The sequence below is a fragment of the Phaenicophaeus curvirostris genome, chromosome 2 (assembly GCF_032191515.1).
Source record: "Phaenicophaeus curvirostris isolate KB17595 chromosome 2, BPBGC_Pcur_1.0, whole genome shotgun sequence".
Classification (NCBI taxonomy): Eukaryota; Metazoa; Chordata; class Aves; order Cuculiformes; family Cuculidae; genus Phaenicophaeus; species Phaenicophaeus curvirostris.
The window spans coordinates 31,684,845-31,708,281 of NC_091393.1; the positions used below are offsets into that span (position 1 = coordinate 31,684,845).

General features: G+C 36.4%; 1 protein-coding gene across 1 annotated transcript in view; it reads right to left on the minus strand.

Annotated features, from left to right (window-relative positions):
* Nucleotides 1-23,437, minus strand: part of LOC138717797 (activating signal cointegrator 1 complex subunit 3) — a 277,866-nt gene that overhangs the window by 136,368 nt on the left and 118,061 nt on the right. Inside the window, exons 12-13 of the mRNA XM_069851636.1 lie at nt 19,840-20,016; nt 16,830-16,901 (exon numbers count right to left, since the gene is read on the minus strand). Coding sequence (XP_069707737.1) covers nt 16,830-16,901; nt 19,840-20,016 — 249 coding nt within the window. The remainder of the gene's footprint in view (nt 1-16,829; nt 16,902-19,839; nt 20,017-23,437) is intronic.

A 23,437-nucleotide genomic window follows, 5' to 3' on the forward strand; every position in this document is an offset into this window, starting at 1 on the left:
AATGTAACTAAAGTACAGTGTATGTCCCTTCTGTCTTCATTAATGTCTTAAAGATTACTTGTCTATTTATGTATTTCTATACCTTTTTTTATAGACAGTTGGAATAAAAATACATAACTACTGAAAACAGCAATTTCCTTTTATGAACAGATCCCTTATACCTTCTTCCATGAATTCTCACTTATTATAAACCCTGTATCAAAAGTTTATCTGAAAAAACCTACTTCACTTCTAAAGTCATCTTGGTTTCATATTTTACTAATTTCTTCTAACAGAACTTCTCAGTGAGAGGTAGACAGATAGCATGATTAAAAAACCCAACAAATTAGAGATGCCCAATCTTAAGGTTAATGTTTACTTCAAATGACTGTACATCACCAAGTATGTTTGCAAAGAACTAGTCCTAGCTAAAAATTGTCATGTAACACTTGTTGAGCTCCCCCCCGCCCCATAAAATTGTTAAGCATTTACCAAATACATTGTGAGACAACAGTATAGTCTTAAGAGGGTTAATTTAGCCTGTCCTAACTGTGTCAGAGAACATAGTATTTCGGTGGCAAAATCTCTGTGCATTAAATTATGCAAATAATTTAGGAAAAGCAATTTAGAATAGAGAGAAGTGGTTCCACAGCCACAAGCTGTGTAATTAGATCTGTACTCTGCAGTTCAAAGCTAGCTCTGCTGTACATAGCCCTAGCGCTGAAAGTGTCTGCTGCTGCTCTCCTGAAACCAAAGCTTTTAAATAATAAAAAATACACAAGAAAGGAGTCTGTAGCTAGGTAACCTCCCCAGATTTTTTTTAAAGTATTAAACAAATCAAATGCTTTCACCAAAGGCTTCATTTAAAATTCACAACAGGAAGTGCTTGCATTCCCCAGGTGTTGCATATTCCAGGCTGCAATCTTTCTCAAATGTGTTAGTGCATCACCAAAGCACTGAAAACCATGCTATTATTCAAAATACCTATGAAAAGTAGTATTTTTCTAAAAGATGCATAACTAGACACTAGTAGTAGCACTTATATTTTCACTCAGAGGAGAAAGAATAACCACACTACACAGACATGTAACGAAAGTGTCATATAATATTATATCATTATAATCACATATTTGAAAACCCTCGCCTTTCTTTCTGACTGGACAATACAAATGCTTGTACTCACTTTTGCTGCTGGAAAATGTGTCTTTCAAACTAATGTTCTCTGTGATAACTCCAAAATGGTGCATTCACCTTTTCATGGAAGCATACTGACTCTTTCAAATATCTTACTATCTTGTTATTAGAGTGCTGGTCACTCAAGTGCTTGAGATAAGCATCTCTGTTTTACTTAACACCTTTCCTCTATGACTGAAGGCCTAGGTTTTGCCAGACACTTAGGATCACTCCTCTCTAAGAAATTAAGATGAAAGAATGAATATATTTAATGAAATGTCAGTACAAATTATGTAGTTTAGAGATAAGTATAATATACTTTATTTTAGTTTCAAGACACTGTTTGGCTTCATCCAGCTAAATCCTTATAACGTTCTTTTATGTCATATTCAGTTCTTGACCTGGGTATTACCTTCTACTTAAAATGAACAGTTAGGGATATGGATCAACAGATCAATCTATTCAACAATTTTCTTCCTTAAGGTCACCATGAAACTGCCTCCAAGTGTTACAAAACTCGATTCCCAATAAGGTTTTTTATTTACCTAATTACATTTCTATTTAGATATACGAAGTTCTAAGGGTAATAACTCCTATTTAGTTTACAGATATTATTACTATCGTAATTATGCACTTGCTAATTTATTTGTCTGTAATAAAACTACTTCTTAAAGACATCTGACCTGCAATTTCAATTTCAGTATTTTGTTTTTAACGTGGAAATTTATTCTTTACTTAAGATGTACCCACCATAATGAATACTATATCATACAGTCCCATGTAATTTTTATTATTGCTCATGAAATTCTATGTAAAAAGCTACAGTAAGGATGTTATATTGAATAACTTCCTTAGTTTAGCCTTTTGTGCTCTAAATCTATCCATAATAAAGGGTCTACTGTCATACACTATCATCTTTCCTACATTCTTCATTTTAATTACTTTTATAGTTTCCTTCTTGATGTACCTCCTGCTCTGTCTTCTCTGACTTGTTATAATCTCTATTCTAATTCTTAGTATAAACTTAGCTGGTCTTGGTTTTATTTTCTTCCTTGTCTTTCCTCTGCTTGTGTTGTATTGTCTCTAACAAAATAGGTTCCCACTTAAGCACACCCTTTTAAACACAGAACTTGCAGAACTATTACCATTTAAAAATGTTTCTGTAGGTGTTATAAGTATTTAACAACTTTGTATTAGCTCCAAAAGAAATACATTTGGAATAGTCCAAAGAGTTCCAATGATGCTCCCATATATATTTTAACATATCTTTTTCTTGCTTCTATTTAATTTCTAAACATTCTGAAAACTTACTGTCTCACTGATTTCCAAATGTCACAAGATGATTTAAAAGGTGTGCAGAAACCCCCATGAGAGGTAGACTCCACCACAAAAAAAAATGACCTTACTACTGTTAGTTATTAAATTTACTTTTTAGAATTATATCTAACAAGACATTTTAGCCTAGGGAGACCAAGGAATTTTTCTTTAACTGGAAGTTAATATGTTTTCTTCCTCACTTGCTGACTTTTTCCCCCCCCTTCATTTAAAATTATAACCTCAACTGTGCTCCTGTTAGTCAGGTTACAGACATGATTTTCTTGTCCGTTTTGAAGACAGGAATAACATGCTGTCTTTCAGTTCTGAAGAACCTCCCCGATCACTGAGGTCTTTCAAGATTTATAATAAGTGGCTCTGCAATGTGAAAACAACCAGCTCCTTCAGCACATGTGGGTGTCTCCAATCAGGTTGCATGGATTTATGTAAGGGTAAGCATAAGGATAAGTCTTTACTCTAATCTTTCCCACTTGTCTTGGGGACCTTGGGATTCCTGTAGGTAAATTTTACCAGCAAAGACCAAGGTGAAGAGGTCATTGAGTAGCTCAATCTTCTGCATGTCTTTTGTCACTAGCTTTCCTGCCCTATTCAGCAAAGAGTCATCATTTTCCCTTCTTGCTGCTGCCGTACTAGTGGAAGTCCTTCTTGTTTCCCTTCACACTCCTTGCCAGATTCACCTCCAGATGGGGTCTGACTTTCCTAATCCTCCTTCTGTGTGCTTGGACAGTGCCTTTGTATTCCTGGCAATAAAATAGAGCCTTTGGTGATATCAAACCTTTACATTGAAAAATAGTTAGCATGTATGCAGCAGCACTAATGGGAGGATGCTCCTGAGTAAAAAGTACTTGTCCATATGAAATGACTCTTCTTTTATACCTATATAACAGTTATACAAGAATCCCACTAATGTATGCCGATTGGCTTGTCTGATTTAATCTACATTATGAAGTTCTAACTTATTAATTACTTTAAAAACTGTTAGTGCTTGTGTTTACAATCTTCTTTTATTATAGTTTGAATTACATTAGATGGTCTATAAAATAAATGCTCAGTTATGGAATCAATGCTTAAATATGGATTCTGGGCAGTAAAGGAAACCTGTTCCTGAACAGTATAATGTGATCTATGCTATCTTGAATTTGTAGCATTAGCCAAATACATGACAAAATGCAGAGGAAAAATGAATAGAGTAAAAATAAAAGTAAAGGGCAAAATATTCAATAAGAAAAACAAACAATACTTCACTGACTCCTACAGGTAGTAGAAATTATTCTGAATTTTAATTGACTGGATAGAAATAGAAATAGGAAAATCTATTCTTGTATAGAAAATTAAGCGAGAATAGCTAGTCTATTACTATGCAAATATATGTCATTAAGCAGTTAACAACTGCATTTTTGCAGATGCCAATGGACTTGAACGACAATTATTATTCAAAATTATAAGCAGCTTTTACTGTGTCTTTTTTTAGAAAAACAAGATGGCGTAGTAATTTGTTTCAAGCATTTCCCTTTGTCCTGTCCTGATATTACCTATTTCAACTTTGTAAAATAAAATAGGTTTTTACAGTATCATAAATTAAATTTTTGACAAATATCACTGTGGAATAAGCATTGTTATGTTCACTGTATCTCCTCTTATGCTTCCAAAACTATTTATACTAATATGTATGCCCTCCATAATATGAAAAAATAACCCAGAAACCAGAGTCTTATGCAGACTCTATTCAGCTTTACTGAAGGAAAGGAAAAAGGATAGTGGAGAAATCTTCACATTTAGTCCCATTCCTTTTACTTAAGTAAAAAGATTAAGAAAATTGCTATGTCAATGTCTGTATCTTCTGGTTTTGTAAGATCCAGTAACATAAATAAACCTACAAAACAATTAAAGAACAGAACTAGTCAAGTTTTCTAGCTTATTTCCTGTCAGCACTAATTTAAAAATCACATTTATCCAAAAATCTTTTTCTTGTTCCTAGTCAACAGATTTTCTACATCATCTGAAAACTGAAGAACTGCCTTCAAGTGTAAGCAAGTGTAGGCTTTAATATGAAACTTAGCTACGTTATGAAGAATTTAAATGATGCAATAGTTTGCAAACAAAACTAAACTGTGCTAGAACAATTAGAATGTCTCTCAGAGACTATATCTTATATATATCTAGCCTTTCCCAAGATATTAGGGGTTGGACTAGATAACCTGTAAGGTCCCTTCCAACTCAAAGCACTGTATCAATTCTATACCCTCTCCCAAATAACAATATTGCAAATATCTGATTATTAAATACATGAGAACATAAAAAAGTAACATATTCCGGAATGATCTCCTCTGTAACCACAAAGAAAACTATCTACACTGCAGCACTACGTATCTGAGAAATCTCCTACTCTAAAAAGTGAATAAAAGCATACAGTCAAAAAGAATTTCCTGAGGCATATTAATGTCTTAAATTCTCATGGATTCCTCAAAATAACTTATTTCCTGTAGCTTCCTACAGTAACTGTATATTTCAAATTAAAACCCACTAATGACATTACTACTGGATACCCTGGTAACATCTGTTAAAGAATATGTACTAGGCATAAGGTCTTGGTGAACAGCAGTCATCTTGTTACATTTTGAATAATTTACAGAAGTTTTGACAGTAATCAGGAATTATATTGGTTGATACTACCTATTATGGTGAACTAAGCACATATATCCATTTCTTTCAGGGCTATGGAGCAAGAATTTTCAAAAGCTTTGGACCATGCAATGTGTCGTAGGATCATACAATGGTTTGTACTGAAAGGGACCTTAAAGCCCATCTACTTCTAACCATGATGCCATGGGCAGGGCATCCAACCTGACCTTGAACACCTCCAGGGATGGGGCAGCCACAGCTTCCCTGAGCAACCTATTCCAGTGCCTCACCACTCTCATAGTGAAGAAATTTCTCCTTATGTCTAGTCTAAATCTTCCCCTCTCTACTTAATACTCATCGTCCCTAGTCCTATCACTACAAGCCTTTGTAAACATTCCCTCCCACTTTTCTTGTATGCTCCCTTCAGGTACTGGAAGGTTGCTATAAGATCTCCTCGGAGCTTTCCCTCTCCAGGCTGAACAACCCCAACTCTCACAACCTGTCCTCATATGGGACATGCTCCGACTCTCTGATCACCTTTGTGGCCCTCCTCTCGACTTGTTCCAACAGTTCCATATCCTTCCTATGTTGAGGATTCCAGAACTGGACACAGTACGCCAGGTGGGGTCTCACAAGATAGGAGTAGAGGGGAAGAATTGCCTCCCTCAACATGCTGGCCATGATTGTTTTGATGCAGCTCAGGATATGGCTGACCTTCTAGGCTGTGTGTGCTGAGTGCATGCTGCTGGCTCACGTCAAGCCTCTCATTAATCAGCAACCCTGAGTCCTTCTCCAGAGTGCTGCTCTCAATCATGTCATCGCCCATCCTGTATTTAAACTGTGGATTGCCCCGACGAAGGTGTAGGGGCTTGCACTTGGCCTCGTTGAACCTCATGAGGCTCTCACAGGCCCACTTCTCTAGCTTGTCCAGAACGCTCTGGATTACATCCCATCCTTCTGGTATGACAACTGTACCACTCAGTTTGGTGCCAGCTGCAAACTTGCTGAGGGTGCACTCAATCTCACTGTCTTTATCATTCATGAAGATATCAAACATCACTGGTCGCAATATAGACCCCTGAGGGACACCACTTCTCACAGATCTCCGCCTGGACATCAAGCTGTTGAACACTACTCTCTGAATATGAACTTCCAACCAGTTTCTTATCTACCAAACAGTCCACCCATCAAATCCATATCTCTCCAGTGTTGAGAAGGATGTTGTGGAGGACTGTATCAAAGACTTTACAGAAGTCCAGACTGATCACATACCTTTGTCTACCCATGTCCACTGCTGTGGTTACCCCATCATAGAAAGCCACTGGGTTGGTCAGGCAGGATTTGCCCTTGGTGAAACCATGCTGGCTACCACTAATCACCTCCCCGTCCTCCACATGCTTTAGCACAGCTTCTAAGAGGATCTGTTCCATGATCTTCCAAGGCACAGATGTGAGGCTGACAGGTTGGTAATTCCCAGGGTCATTCTGTCTACCCTTATTGAAAATGGGCACAATATTACCCTTCTTCCAGTCACCAGGGACTTCTTCTGATTGCTATGACTTTTCAAATATCATGGAGAATGGCTTGGTAACCATATCAGCAAATTCCCTCAGGACTCCGGGATGCATCTCATCAGGTCCCATAGACTTATATATGTTCAGGTTCCTCAGGTGGTCACAAACCTGATCTTCTACAGTGGGAGAGGCAATACTCTCCTGGTCTCTATCTTGCTGTTCATTGACCTAGGACAGGTAAGGAGAGCGGTTGCTAGTGAAGACTGAGGCAAAAAAAGTTGTTGAATCGCTCAGCCTTCTCCTTGTCTGTTCATATGAGGTCACCATTTTCAACCATAGTTGGGGTACGTTTTCTTTAACCTTCCTTTTCTAGCTGACATACCTGTAAAAGCCCTTTTTGTTGTTCTTTGCTTCCTATGTCAAGTTCAGCTCTAGCTGCGCCTTGGCCTTCCAGACCTCATCCCTACACAACTGAGTAGCTCTTCCTATGCACTTCCCAGGTTCCCTGTTCCTGTTTGCACTGCCTATGCAGTCCCCTCTTGTTCTTGAGTTTGATCAGCAGGCCTCGACTCAGCCACGCTCATCTCTTCCCTTCCCTGCCTCATTTCCTATATCCCATAACTGAGCACTCTTGCGCTTTATGGAAAGCATCCTTAAATATTTGCTAGCTCTGTTCTGCTCCCTTGTCCCTGAGGACTGTTTCCCATGGGCTTCTACTGACTAACTCCTTGCAGAGCTGGAAGTTTACTTTCCTAAAATTTAGGGTCCTGACTATACTATGCCTGTGCCGCATCTCTCAGGACCTTGAACCCCACCAATGCGTGATTGCTGCAGCCCAGGCAGTATAATTTATCCTTGCCGTTAAATTCGTGCTGAAGAACAATATGAAGCTGATAGGGATCCGCAGAATTAACTTCTTAACCTGGCCAAATGCCAGGTCCTGCACTTGGGGCACAACAACCCTATGCAGTGCTACAGACTGGAGAAGCCTGGCTGGAAAGCTGCCAGGAGGAGAAGGACCTGGGAGAGTTGGTCGACAGCTGACTGAATATGAGCCAGCAGTGTGCCCAGGTGGCCAAGAAGGCCAATGGCATCTTGGCTTGTATCAGAAACGGTGTGACCAGCAGGTCCAGGGAGGTTATTCTCCCTCTGTACTCGGCACTGGTGAGACCGCTCCTCGAATACTGTGTTCAGTTCTGGGCCCCTCACCACAAGAAGGATGTTGAGGCTCTGGAGCGAGTCCAGAGAAGAGCAACAAAGCTGGTGAGGGGGCTGGAGAGCAGGTCTTACGAGGAGCGGCTGAGAGAGCTGGGGTTGTTTAGCCTGGAGAAGAGGAGGCTGAGGGGTGACCTCATTGCTCTCTACAACTACCTGAAAAGAGGTTGTAGAGAGGAGGGTGCTGGCCTCTTCTCCCAAGTGACAGGGGACAGGACAAGAGGGAATGGCCTCAAGCTCCGCCAGGGGAGGTTCAGGCTGGACATTAGGAAAAAATTCTTCACAGAAAGGGTCATTGGGCACTGGAACGGTCTGCCCTGGGAGGTGGTTGACTCGCCTTCCCTGGAGGTGTTTAAGGTGCGGGTGGATGAGGTACTGAGGGGCATGGTTTAGAGATTGGTGGGAATGGTTGGACTCGATGATCTGGTGGGTCTCTTCCAACCTGGTGATTCTATGATTCTATGATTCTTACAATATACATGTTGTAAACATATTCAGACAAGCTACTATGTAAATAGAAAAACATATGATTAGTATAAGGCACAGAAATATAGCACACGAACATTTAGAATGCTGCTTATTTGAAGAATCATGGGATATTAAATACGAATACTTGTTATAATATCCATTTCCAGCAATTTCCTCAGCTGTTCATATGGGCAGCTGACAAGTTAAGTGTTTAAAGCCAAAGCATTCAACCAGAAAATAGAGAGTGAAATAGTACATACATATGATAACAATAACACGAAATACCTGGAATATAACATTTTTGAACTGCATCTTCTATGCAGCTCATCAATAGAGTATTTTTATTTAAAGTATGATACGAAATTTTGTTTATTCAGGCGTAAGATTATATTAACTATTATACCCTTAAAATTGTGAAATGAAATGGAAATGGGAGTGCCTAAATAAATGATAAAGACTCGGAATATAAAAATAGTGCATCACCATTGAATTCGTTTGTGTGTGATTTTTTTAAAAAAAGCCATACTGATAAATGGGCCCTAATTTTGCAAAAACTGTAATAAGAAATTGTACAGAAAACTATCCAAAGTGTTCAAGTCTTCACTTAATCAGTTGATATAGAAATAACATCTAAAATGATCAGTCACAATTCAGCTATCCTGCTGGACCACTTTCCCTTCTGTATCTCTACTTACATACACATATGCCTATATAAATATAGAAGAAATATATACACCTATATATGCAAATAAGATACATCATGTGATGAAGTAGAAGCAAACTGTATAGATAGAAAACCAAAACTGAAATAAACTCTTTAGGCTTTAAGAAATGTCTAGAAAAAAACCCCAATATAAATACATTTTAACAATGCCAGTTACTTTTCAGAGTTATTTGTCCAAAGTGTGCTAGAACACTATTTCACCCAGAAAAATACTAAAACAAGCTTAATTCTCAAGGTACTGAGCTCCAGAGGGACAACTGAATACCGTTTTATTAAATCTTATGACACAACTATAAAACTCTGTCAATAGTTGCAATAAGCAGGCTTATTAAACTTTTATCTTCACATGGCTTGTGCGAGCAAATAATAGTGTGAAAACAGATAATAAAGAAATTTAATCCATCATTTTTACAGAAGAAATTAATACCTGTCAAATTAACTTCTGACAATTTAATATAATAGGTGTAAAATAAATACTCAGTGTTTCTGAGTGTAAGAAAACCACGATGACACATCTTAGTACTGCAAAATTCAAGTCAATTTTTGTAAATAGAAAATAACTGCAAACAAAGTGAATGCTTTATGTGCAACACATAGCACAGAACCAGTTTTGACTATATAAATTCAAGCGTAAACTGTTCTTGATCAGTGACAGCAAAAATCCTGATTTGAAAGAGTAAAATATTAAAAATCTGTGTAAGATGATACTTAGAAATTATTCCAAGGTTTTCTAAAATATCTAGCATCTCAATATTACTTCTAATGAACTAAATGCAGAACAGTGGTACAGAACAACGTTTTAATTAAGTACATAAATTCTAATTAATAAAGCAAGCTTGATCTCCAGAAAACTGCATACTAACCACCCAATGCATACACTAATTAAAAATTTAACAAGTATACATGGCTGTGGTCTGCCTATTGGAAAAAAAGCCAAATTTCATTTAAAAAGATAAAAGGTAAAGCTCGTCATATCAGCTGCAGCTGAGATAATAGTGCCAAAGCAGAACGGCAAGACAGAAGAAGACAGTTAAACCGACAAAAATAGTTCAAATCAAGTAAAAGGTCAGAAAGGAGGATTAAACGAGAATTTAGGGCCTTGGGACAGCTAGTGAGGAAACCTGGGGCCCAAGTGATTTTTAATTCCCTCCTTCCAGTTACAGGTGCTGACATCGCAAAGCTCAGATGGGTCCAGTCAATTAATACACGGCTCTGTGGCTGGTGTCACTACAACAACTGTGCGTTTTTCGACAATGGGGTGACCTACATGGCACCAGAATTACAAGTATCGGATGGGAGCCACCTTTCTCAAAGACAGAGAAGGGTCTTTGCCCAGGAGCTTGCAGGGCTCGTAGACAGAGCTTTAAACTAGATGTGAAGAGGGAGGGGGATAATATCAGCCTATGACAAGTAGTGGAAGGACAGCCAATAGTTGCTGGTATGGGCCCTCCACTTGCTGTCCAGGGGGATGCTGGGGATCTCGTGACACAGCTGAAGTCCTGTGGAGGCGACTGGGAGGTTTGTGAGGTAGTAGGTGTCAGGGAGAAAACTCCTCCAAAACACCTTATAGGTAATTAAGAGTACACTAAGAAGACAATGTGACTGGGAGCCCAGGCAAAGTGCCTCTATACAAACACATGGAGCTATCTTTGAAGACTAGCCACAAACAGATTGAAAGCTTGTGGGTCAAAATAAAAGACTGAGGAACAAATGGGAATTTTGTGGTTCGTGTATACTACAGGCCAGCTGATCACGGAATGCCAACTGATGAAGCCTTCTTCCTCCAGTTACAGTACTTAAGTACTGACACCACGAGCCTCAATGCCTGCAGAAACAGGAAGGACAATAACCACAGAAAGATGATAGAACTTCCACTGAACAGTCAGTTTTTGCTGTAAACTGAAAATACCAAGGTTAGTAACAAAATGAACTTTCAGGGAGTTTCACTGAGTACCCAAGCTAGTTGAAGAAAAATTAAACAGACAATATCATCTCAGAGTTACACAGCAAATTCTCAAAAGCAGTGGGAAAACGGAGACATCTGTTGTCTTCAAAAGGAAAAGAAGTTTCAGAAGACAGAAGAATGCCAAAGGCACTCCAAGTTGAACTGTAATAAACCATCAAATTGTCAAACAAGCGAAGTGCAGTGGGTAAGGAGTCAGGACTGAAACCTAGATATCTGTGGCAGAAGACAAGCAGAGTAAGAGAGGATTGAAGTCCAAAAAAAAAAACCAAAACCAAAAAAACCCCAAAACCCAGAGAGCAAAGTGAGGTGCAGAGAGAGAGACCTGCTCAAACAACACCAAGGACAAAGCGAAAAGAGAACACAAGACTTCTTTTGAAGGTTTAAGAACTATCAAAGCGAATCAGCTATGAGAGAAAAAAAAAAACCACAAGAAAAGGTTGCAGAATCAGAAGAGATGAGTAAGGGAATGTGGCAAAACCAAGAGAATCTTATGAATGCAGTTTGAGGAAGTACTGTCTCTGAAAGCTTTAAAAGAACTTCAGCAACTCCCCTTCTGATTCATAATGCAAGAAATAAAGTACAAGATCCTAGGAAAACTTATGCAATTTCAGGTTCTTAATTTTTTTTGACAAGAGAGAATGTTCAAACCACCAAAAACTAGAGGAAAAAAGAAACCAAAAACAAGAAAAAGGAAAAGAAAAGATAGCGAACAGTCAAGTTCAGACAAATCCACAACAGTAAAAGTATTTAAGAGGTGATGAGGACAACAAGAGAAACATATGAACATCTCAGTAATCAAGGTAGAGAGTGTCGTGGATTTTTTGGCTTCCTGTCCTGAATTCAAAGGGGATAGTTTATTTTCTTTCTAGTAGCTGGTATATTGCTGTTTTGGATTTAGGATGAGAATAATTTTGATAGCAGAGTCATGTTCTTAGTTGTTGCCAAGCAGTGCTAATACTAAATCAAGGACTTTTCAACTTTCCATGCTCTCCCAGTGAGGAGGAGCACAAGAAGACAGGAGGGAGCATAGTCACGGCAGCTGATGCAAATTGGCCAAAAGGGTATTCCATTCCATATCATATCATGACAGGTACATAAATAGGGGAAGTTGGCCAAGGGGCTGCAGTTGCTGCTTGGGGACGGGCTGGGCATTGGTCAGCGGCTAGTGCATTGTGCATCACTTGTTTTGTATATTGTTTTACTACTATTATTATTATTACTATTCTCTCTTCCTTTGCTGTCCTATTAAACTGCCTTTAACTCAACTGAAAAGGTTGGGTTTTTTCATTCTCCTCCTTATCCCGCTGCAGTGGGGGGAAGTAAGCAAGTAGCTGCACAGTGACTAGTTGCCAGCTGGGGTCAAACAATGACAGTGGGATAAAACAGCAAAAGGTCAGCAACAGTAGGAGATATAATGGAAGTGAACTTGTATAACAGCAGTGATGGTCAAAGTCAAAAAGAGATAATTGCCTAGAATATCAACTTAAGTAACTGAATCTTGCCAAAGAGCAACAGCTCCATATTTTTTAGATAAAGGAATTGAACATAAAGTTAAAATTTACATATGACATGTTTCAGAGGAAAAAGCCCCAACCTTAAATATAATGTTATTTCTCAAAACTCCTAGAAGTACAGTGTTATTTCTCAAGGCATAATACAAGGGTCTTCCCCGCTCCCAGACACTGTGAAGATAAAGACAGTAGGATCTGTATTGTCCTAAACTAGCTAGTAATGCAGTGTTTTAATTTATTATAGAAATGATGTTGATATGTGTGTTCTTCAGTGCTGATCTTGTGAGGTTCTCTACAGGCTGCCTCAGAAAGATGTTACCTGCTCCCCAGAACTTGCCACCATTAAATGGTCTGTCATAGGGCTAGTGAAGAACCTTTTCCAGCTCTGTAGCTGCATTAAAGCTGTTTAATGCATATGGTCCACTACTGGTGATTGTCTGACAAGAGACAGCTGTAATCACTTTGAGGGAATGACAATTATTGGTGACTGAGCCTTCACACAGTCTTCAAGGGAACAGTATCCCAGAAGATAACTGCTGGCAAAAAACCCTCTACCTGCAGCTGAGTGTGAAGTCATATTCTCTTGACAAGCAGTGTGTATTTCAGGTGGGGTTTTTTACCCTTTTTTAAAAGAATATGTGGTTTATTAAGAGGAAGAAATAAAACTCTCAAAGTGCAAATCAGTCTAAGTGGATCTAACATCTTTTCAGATAATGTAAGAACATAGTAAGTTCAAAGTATGACAAGAAAACACATATTAACCAGCTAACACTGAGCACAGAAGAACAGTCCCAGGAAAGCAGAATTAACAGCACTAGAGGTTCTCACTTAAAGCATTCTTAAGAGAATTTGACAGACAAACCTCCTAATGAAGATCTGCATTTTTATTAATCCTACAAAAAGAGTGCATTGACTTTAAAAGCACCTGGAACCCCCTTGGGACATTTTCTGATCTTACTTATTCAGTCATGCAAAAAGTTTCTATAACAAAAACACTGGAAAAGTCAGCAGGGCAAGCCATCTATCATTGTATCTCTCCTCAAGTTAAACAAGAGCAGAATTGTGCTATAAGACAAATGTTATAGCTTCAGTTGCATTTTGTAATTCAAAGCGAAGCCTACAAATGAGATCTCATTAGTTTGAGCAGATGGATCAAAATTAAAGGCTGAATCAGCCTGAATCACCAACTCTTAATTTCCCAGTAGCCACGAAGAGCTTGAAGTCTTGCAGAGGATGACTGTTGAAAAATCAACATAAAATGCTTCTCTCCATCTGTCAAAACACATGCCTGCAGAATGCAACTACCTCCTACCAGCCTTAGTCTTAAAAAATGAAAACACATGTACATTGATTAAAACACTTGAACATACAGCTTCAGTCAGGCATCACACCATAACGTATAGCATGACAAGGAAACATCAGCTTGACTTTATGGTTGGACTCGATGATCCGGTGGGTCTCTTCCAATCTGGTTATTCTATGATTCTATGACTTCCATAAGAGTAAATTATTTGGTTCTGGCATGGCAGAAATCTTAGAAAATAAGTTAACAGAATAGTAGGTAAACAATGTTGAATTTAATTTATTAAGACATTCTGAAGACTCTGGTAAAGAATTTTAAATGAGACAACAGCGTGTAAGTTTGATGGCTACAGTAAGGTGCACATTAACTCATGGTATTTCTGAAAAGAGGAAGTATTTTTCTCCAATTCTGGTATTTCTTTCTTGTTCTTCAGTATAAAACAGAACAGGTAGGCTTTTGGCTCTCTGGAGCACCACTAATGAGATCTGTGTCTGTCACACACTACTGCCTGAATAGTCATAAGATTCCAACCATTTCCTGAATTCCAGAGATAAAAAAACAGCTGTGGAAATTTTTTGCTAAAATATTTTGAGGGGGAAGGTCTATGTACATCTTTACAACTGGTATATTTAGAAACCACATCTTTGTTAAAAAGCAAAAAAACTTTACGCACATGGAATGTAAATAAATACAAATTTTTAGGACAACACAAGCTAAGAAAGGTAATTTAGCATAATGGTAACAGATTATGGTGAACATGGAACACAAGGTAAGGGACATGTAAGAACTAAAAACATTGGAAGAAGGTGATAACCTTAGGAGATCAAAGGCTTTTCTCAAAATTGTGAAGGCACTATAGAAAACCTTCCTATCATGATATTAATCATAGTCAGTCATAACATTAATCTTCCACCATGGCATAGGCATCTTTACTGCTTTTTTCTAATATATGCAGTTGGTTTAATGATTAGACAGATCATTTATCATAGCATACTCATTAAAAAGAAATATTCCTAGTTTTTAATATGTGTTACAAAACTACATGTTATAATTAACTGTACTATGCAATGAGCTGATATGCTTGATTCTGTATTGTCAAAGACTGAACACTAGTGTTTGTCTCTCATTCATTTCAGGATATGAAAATTTATTTTGTATCAAGACCAATATGTTTTAAATACTCTGAAGAAAAGCCCAGCGTAACTGGTTGGTATTTAGACTTATATTTAAGAGAGTTCTGCAACATAGTAGAATAAACGTTCTCAAGCAAATAAAATGCTTAGCATTTAAAATCAATTGAATCACATTAGCCCAAGCATTCTGAAACCAAATCAACATTTATATAGCAAAGGAAACCACATGTCTGTTTTGTCTGAAAATAGCGTATTGATTTGGTTCTTGGTTTGAAATATAATTTACAGAAATTTAGATCAGCAATAGCATCAGCTGCTGAAACTGTAAAATTAAGTAGAATACAGTTCTTCACTTGACTTCTTCTGGCTGTAGCTCATGCCTTAAAACTCATGTATTCGGCTGCTAGCACAGGAGCTAAACTATTCTCAAGGACAGTTAGAAAAACATCTAGTAGAATTAGACAACTTATTGTACTTGAATTTCTCAAATAACATTATATATGTTTGTTGACAGTTTCCCCCCACCCACAACCCTGTGTGAAGAAAACGGAGGGAAAGAAAGGTGCAAGAAATACTCTGGAACAGCATGCATCTTCCTGCTGGCAATCCAGCTCATTTTGACATACTGATTTAAAGAATCTGCTACTTGTAGATTTATCTACAGCAAGTGAAAATACACAAAATCATAATAAGCAATGAAAGATAAGCATCTAAATGTACCTCTGTGTTAGGAATTTGGTAAGGTGTGTGCAAAATTGACAATGAAGGAAAAAAAGTTTCCTTGGTACTGTCAACAAGTTTTATTAACAACCATCACTCAGGAAATTTCCATATGTATTATCCATGAAAGTTTTCTGAATGTAGCAGAAGTAACTGATATCAACAAGAGAAGACAAGTGAAAGAATGGTGTTAAAGGAGGGGGAACAGGAGGACTAAGAAGCTGTTGATGAAGTATTTCATCCCCCCCAAGTCATAAACCAACTGTTCATCTTTCAAAACCTATCACAATCTGAATTTTATGTGAAAAGGGGAAAAAAGGCAATTCTTAGTGTGACCGTGTGTGAAAGTTTCCCTCTTTTCTATACAGGTTTTTTACAGAGAAGCCTCTTCATGGATTGTAATGCACTAGCATTAGTTCCTGCTCTGAAGAGATGTCATACCTGCTACAGCTACTGCTACTCACACTGTTGTCCATGCAACATTCTAACAAAAATCAGACACTGTGCGGGGGTGATTGAGGAGGACGATAATAACAGAATGATCAACTATTCAGGCAAACGAGTGAGGCTCACAAACTTAGTGGAGGGGAATATCAGTCTTGAAAATTCACTTCAGAAACCTCTACTATAAAGCAAAATGAAGAATCACACCCCTTAAAAAGAAAACTAAACACAAAACGTGGGATATTTCAAATGACAGATGCTAAGCCCTTGTGCACCACGTCTTAAGCACTCTGCATATTTCTCATCCCTAATCTCTAACAGGAAACACTAGAACTTGAAAGATACTGGAAAGGCTAAGAATAATAGTAAATGCTGCATTTTTTCTTTTTTTAATCATTAAATGTACCTAAGTGTAAGGTCTCTAAAGCACTGACCTACTTTGCCTTGTCATTTTAGAAAAGTGACATAAATATACATTGATTACTTTAAGGCACATATAAAGTACCAGGGATTTTCACCTTAGTAAAAGCTAACATTATTTAGCCTGTCTAGATTTTCTTGCATGCTGCTTCTATAAACTGTTTTCAAGATTAGAGACGACCTCTGATGTGATATATCTCAAAATAATTATAATAATAAAAATCCTTAATACATTGTTATGAAGACCAAAACTAATCTCTTTATATGTTTTCGGAAAGCAAACCAAAGCAAAAATTAAATACCTGGTGTCCAGCCATTATTTGCTTCAGCACATTTTCATAACATACTTCATCCATATGGTTCAGCTGCTGCACCTGAAAAACAAACATCATACTTCATGTTAAAAGCATAATAATTTTGATATTCTTAAATTCACAAATAGAACATGAAAATAAGTAGACAAAATATGAGTAAGGGCAGTAAGGACAGAAAATTTATTACATAGCTTTGTTGGGCTTTTTTGATGAGCAAAGTGACGCAATGCAGTTCTATTCTTTAATTTATCTGTTTCATATTATGGAGCATTACTTCTACAGGATATTGATGAAATATCCATTTAATACATCATCTTACTTAACATTAAGTCCTTCCATTTGGCTAAAAATAGTTTTTACATTGTAGATATACATATCCAGGAAATTACTGATCATCAGGTTTTTGCCACAGAGAACAGGATTTTTTTCATAGTTGGATCATACATGGGGAACCGTGGGAGTATCCTATACAATTTCCAATTACGTATAAAAAAATGTTTCAGAAAGGTTCTAAAATAAAAGAGCTCAGCTGAAATAAAAAGCACTCTTCAAGCTACTCTAAAAATTTTTCTTCTTTTTCTTTAACATATCACAATATAAATAGCATGCATCTACTGGAGTGCCCCTCAGTATTAAAGTTGTCACAAATCAAAACAAATAAATGAAGTTTATGAATGCAAATGAAGTTTATGAAATGAAGAGCAAAGCATGTGAAAATTCAAAGATGGAAATTTAGTACTTGGAGTTCTCTAGAATAGCTGAAAGATGAAAAAACAGCTTTTGAGGGAGGAAGAGAACATTCATATTTGGAATCATGCAAGTATAGTAATAAAAAGATGAGACAATATGGACATGTGTGCAAGAGACAAGTAGCCAGTCTAATTATTTTGAAAATGAGAGTTTAGCATTTTTATTGTTTTTTTTTTCAGAAAATAACAACTGAAAATCATAAAGAAGAAAAGTACATGACCAGTGCATGAAAACACATGTGAACATATATATGCATATATACATGCAAATGTAACTTAACATGTTTTTTGCATTTATACCTAAAGAGGAAGAGATAAATGTACATAAAGAAAAATAACTGACATTAAAGAAGAAAATGATATCAACAAACTCTGACTGAAGAAGCCAAACTTTAGTCTTGATTCCATATGCTAACATTTCAGTGCACAGAGTCTAAAGAGGTTTCCTGGCTAACTTCTATGCATAATAAATACACCATGTTGTCCTTGCTTTTGAAAACTTGCCTAGAGTTTGCATGTGATTCCAGCTCAAATTTTTTTGGGGTTTTTTTGGATGAAGGGTGTCAGAGAGCTGTGGCAAAAGATTCACCTGAAGTAAGTAACAGACTTCTAACTCCTTGCAGCTCATCAGTGTGGATATAGAAATAGCACTGACTGTACTTGCTGATGTTCTGTAAGAACTTCTTTTGATTCTGTGGGTCCTTACATTGCTTTCCTCCCATCAAGTAGACCAAAATGATGTTGATATTGACACTCATTTGGCAGCTTTAGTATTAGTATTATCCTGAATAGAATCCTTTCCAAAGAGGATTAATGCTTTTACTTTTTGTTTGCTATAAAGTGTATTATCTTTGTTGCAAAATGTATTTTACTCTATGAAATCTGTAATGATGTTGCTCTGAAAAAGCAAAAAGAAAAGCTGCTCACTGTTGTACTACTAAAACAGTTTGCCAGGCATCCACATTACAGAATAACTACTACCTCCTAATATTTCCTCATCTAGGCATGCTTTTTTATAAAATTAGGTTTTTAAATAGTTATAAATTATATGGGACTATTTGTATATTTCTATGATTTTTAAATCACAAATGCATTCTGAAGTGAGTCATCCCCTTTTCTCACACGATACAGTGGAAATAAACAAATATTCAAATCAAGTATGAGAAAAAGATTAAAGAAAAGCAACGTGAAATAGCAGTGAAGGTACTTGAAACAATTAATGAAGGTTAAAATATGCAAATCATGGCAAGCACCATATGGTAAACTATTCTTGTGTGTATAGACTTGAAACAGCTCCCTACAGTTGTAAAGTAAGTTTCTTTCCTGCACTGCAGATGGAACGGAATACTTAAATAACCTAGTAAGAAAGGCAATGTCCATTTCTATAAAAAGGAAAAAAAAAAATCCTATTATCAATTAAGCTATGAAATTAACTTTTGATTGAAAATGTATTGATTTCTAGTAAATGAAATCACAGCAGACTAAGATTTTCTAAAAGTTGAGCTGATTTAGGTTTTATTATTAGCTAGTGAGATGCACAGGAAATCTTATAGGAAAGTGTTTGTATTAATTCCTGTATTAAAGAAGAATTATGATTTACATGTCAAGTGACACTACATTTATGATTATTAACAACAGTATTATATGTAACCATGGTCTTAAAGCTTCCCAAAATAAGCAGGAGCACAAAGAGCTTATTTAGGGAACACTTTAATGTGTTCTCTATCAGATGTACACAGTTAATGGCTTTGCATGACAAGGTTTTCATCAACAACTGCTATCCAGCTACTATTAATGCATTTCATATCAATATATATATAATTTCCAGATTTCATAAATGAGTATTTTTCTTACAACATTCTATATGCATCCTTAGAGCCAAACAAAAAGCACCACTGTTTCTAGCAAAATGGAAAACTGAAACAAGAAAGGCAGAATAATCAGCTGCTACAGTGAGTCTGCAGCCGAGGGTGATGATTTCTCCTTAAATAAATAAAGCTTACTAGCAAAGCAGAGGCAATGCACAGCTAGATACCATGCTATCCAATTGCAACGGGGTTTATAGAAGTATTTTGAACTGAGGAAATATGATTCTTAAAGCATCTTTCAATTTCGTATATTTTTATATAGAAGAAAATATGCTTCATAAAACACCTGTAGCATAATAAACCAGTACCCACTACCGATATATACGTGAGGCACAATCAAAACAAAAAGCAACCCTTTCTTTGGCATTCATGATTCTTTACCTTATTGGTTGTTTTAATTCCTATAAAGGTTTGCCCCAGTGGTACAGGTCGGAAACGGCCATCAAAGTAGAATAGTCCAATGCAGGGGTTGACGTGTAGAAATGTAGCAACATCAAGATAATTGGGTAAAGTAGCTGAAAGGCCCAAAATTCTAATCATACTTTGTGTAGACTCAACCTGTTAAAAGCAGAAAACCTTTAAATGATCCAAGTATTATAAGCCAAGAAATCAAGCACAGAGTTTTAAAACATCCCTTATAAAGCAGTAATGTGAAAGCATTTAATACTTTCTGAAAAAGGTGAACAATAGATGCGCGTTAGTGATTACCCTGTATTGAAGAAACCAGAACACTCTGCAATTCCATGAAATCTTGCTTATTCATCTTTCTATTTTATTGTACTTTTGCCCTCTAAAAGGTTAGCAGTCATTAAGTGACACAGACGAACAATAGCAGTAAAACTGGCTTTGTAAAGAATGGTCAGACCAATTTCTAGGCAAATCTAGGACAGATTATTTGGTATCATTTCTTCTTTAGTCCAAATCACACCGTAATTCTGAAAAGAAAGAATGTAATTCGTATCATTCCTCAGTCTTGGCTTTTGCTTAGATCTTTCCAGAACTCCCTAGGACAATCTATACTAGTTCATGACTAACTGCATTTCTCCAGTATGTAGCTGTACTTCTGCACACTTCAAGATATTTAAATACCAAGAAGTTACTTTGTGACAGACATTTTCATTCTTTTTTTTTTAAAAAAAAAACCTCAAATGTTTATATGACATGCCCTCCAATTCAATAGTGGACAGAAATAGTGCCTTACAATGAAATGCTCCATTCTGTTCCATGTAAAACCCTGCATATGATATGTATTTCTAGGTAATTCTCAAGAAGAATGAAACCAGCCAAAAGATGTGAATGAGTAAACTATGCAAGAATTTTCCCATTTCCTTCTTGAATATGAAAATCAGTGTTGTCTGGCTCACAACTTTCTTACTAGCATAATTATTTAGAAGCAAAGTTCACTTTTCGTCAAAAAGGCTTTTTATACACTATAACTGAAGCCATATACGAGGTTCTCAAATTGTCTCAAATGTACAAATGTCTTATGGAGAGTAAGGCTGGTAACTTCTATGTGGCTAAGTCCTGTTGAAAATAATATAAGGTTTTACTTGGAATACAGATTTTTTAACCCCTCAGGTGTTGTGAGTTAAATTGAAAGGAAATGCCGTTTAATTAAAACAGATGAATTGAAATATTTCAATTAACTTTCAATTATTAATCTATTATTCATGTATCCAAGCACCAGAGATTTTATTTTTATAATGGTTTTTAGAATTCTAAAACACTTTTAGAACAGAGTTCTCTGTATACATTTTTCAACTACTTATTATTTGGTCCTAGAAGTCCCAATTAGAGATTGCGCCTTTGTATGCAACAAAATGAAAACACTTTTCCTGAAATTGCAGTAAAAATTACTAAAAAGACATTTTGGATGACGAACTTTTCTGTTTACATTCCCTGTCACTGGCTGGTGATATGCAGCTAAGTGCATTTGCTTCACTACTGGCACAAAATCTCAAACATTATAATCTTCATATGTTTTTAATTATTTCAGCAAAAACATAAACACCATTTGGAACTTACAAAGCTTTCTTTGGAAAACTGAACTATCACAGTATTTGCATATCATGTTCTTTGAAAGCTTTACTACATTTTATTGATTTGATATTACACAGGAAGCAAGAAATAAAATTGCCATAACTATATTTAACTGACATCTAATTAGTATATCTAATTCAGAAGGATTAATGATGGCATGTGTATAATTGACAACATGTTCACCATACACGTTTGCAGAACATGATTATCACACCATGAAATTCCATGTGTACAAAAAAACCAAACAGAAGATAGCTACCCAGTACTGATTTCCACACTCAAGCATCATCTACGTTTACACTGTAAATTATAAAGCATCAGGTATGGGAAGTGCCTATCCGAATTGTAAATTGATGACAGCAGGATAATTTTCTTCCTAATAGGTTTTAAGATTTTCATATCATCTCATTACATTACAGCCGCCACTTGAGAGCATAGAGAGTATGCATAGAGATACTCTTTTATCTGACTTCTAAAGTTTTTTCTGAACTTTGTGATCTTGGCAGTCTTCCCATTTCCATGTATTAAAATATCACATTCACAGAATGAATTACAATCAAGCTGGAAAGCATATCCCTGATTGCTCAACTCGAGCACAGAATTAAGTGAAGTAGACAAGTTTACATGTTCTAATCTTTGAAGAATTGTCCACTGGTTAGAAATTAATCTGATATTCAGATGACCGAGGATCACTTCAAAATACCCTCTACAGCCCATCTGTATGCCCTTCAACGTATTCTAAAGACCAGATACACAGGAAAATTAGACACAAGCATTCCTTAGTTTTGTGCAAGAACATGAATTCTTAACTTAGCTTCCTGAATCCCCTGCTCAACAGTGGTAAGAATGAAGGATTGGACACGAGGATTCATGTTAGTCATTAGTTAGATGCCACCCTACCCCCAGAATAGCTCTAAGTCAGCTTCTCACAAGATCTGTTTTTCACGTTATCAGAAAAAAAAGGAGAAAAAGAAAGTAAAAAAGGGATGAATTCTTAGGACATCAAAAAAAAATTAAAGGTGTTTCAAAAGGAGTAAGAGGAGTGCTGGTTAGAATGTTCCACCAGCGTTTACTTATTTATTGATATCTTGTTTACTGCCTAATGAAAGAATTAAGAAGTTGTCAATCAGTCCACATAGGTGGTAATTTCCTAGTTTTAGGAATAAAAATGGAAAAACCAGTAAAACTGCAAAATCAAAAGTACATAGTAAAAATGCAATTACTAATACTGTTTTTAAGATTCTACATAGGATGTTATCTACAACTCAAACACTGCACAGAATGCATTTGTTACTAGGCAACCATCTAGTTAAGTAATTTTATAAATGAGCTTTACTCTGCTTCCAATGAACCCTGAAGATACTGTGATCTCAGTCCTCCATTTAGAACATATTTAAAAATCTAGAGGTACTGAAAAAAATGTAACCATGCAGAAAGCACTAGTAGAAGCTATATTATTTTCCCTCAGCTAAATATTAAGTACAGAATACTTTGCCTTAAGAAATGACATTTTGAATATACCTATTAAGAGATTTCTATGCCCTACACAGTGCCATGTCAGTTTTTCTAGAATGACAGAATGCCTTTTCATGTTATGTTTACTCTTTAGTTAGCAAACTAAGAAACAAAAAGAAATATGAACCCTTCTACAAATCAGTTTAACTGCTTTATCATATTATGAAAGAACATAAACCAAAGGGCAACTGCTATTACCTTCTTAACTCCATGGATATACGATGAAAATGGAAAAATGTTCACATATCAATAACAAAGAATGACATGCAGAATGACTTCCTGACATTACTTCTATGCAAAGTAATAGAAAAGCTTCTGAAGATTAATTCAAATATCTGATATATAATGTTTTCCAAACAAACAGAGAATAGGTTTTGTTTTAAGAAAGTATGTTGATTTAAAATGGTCATTTTTACACAACTAC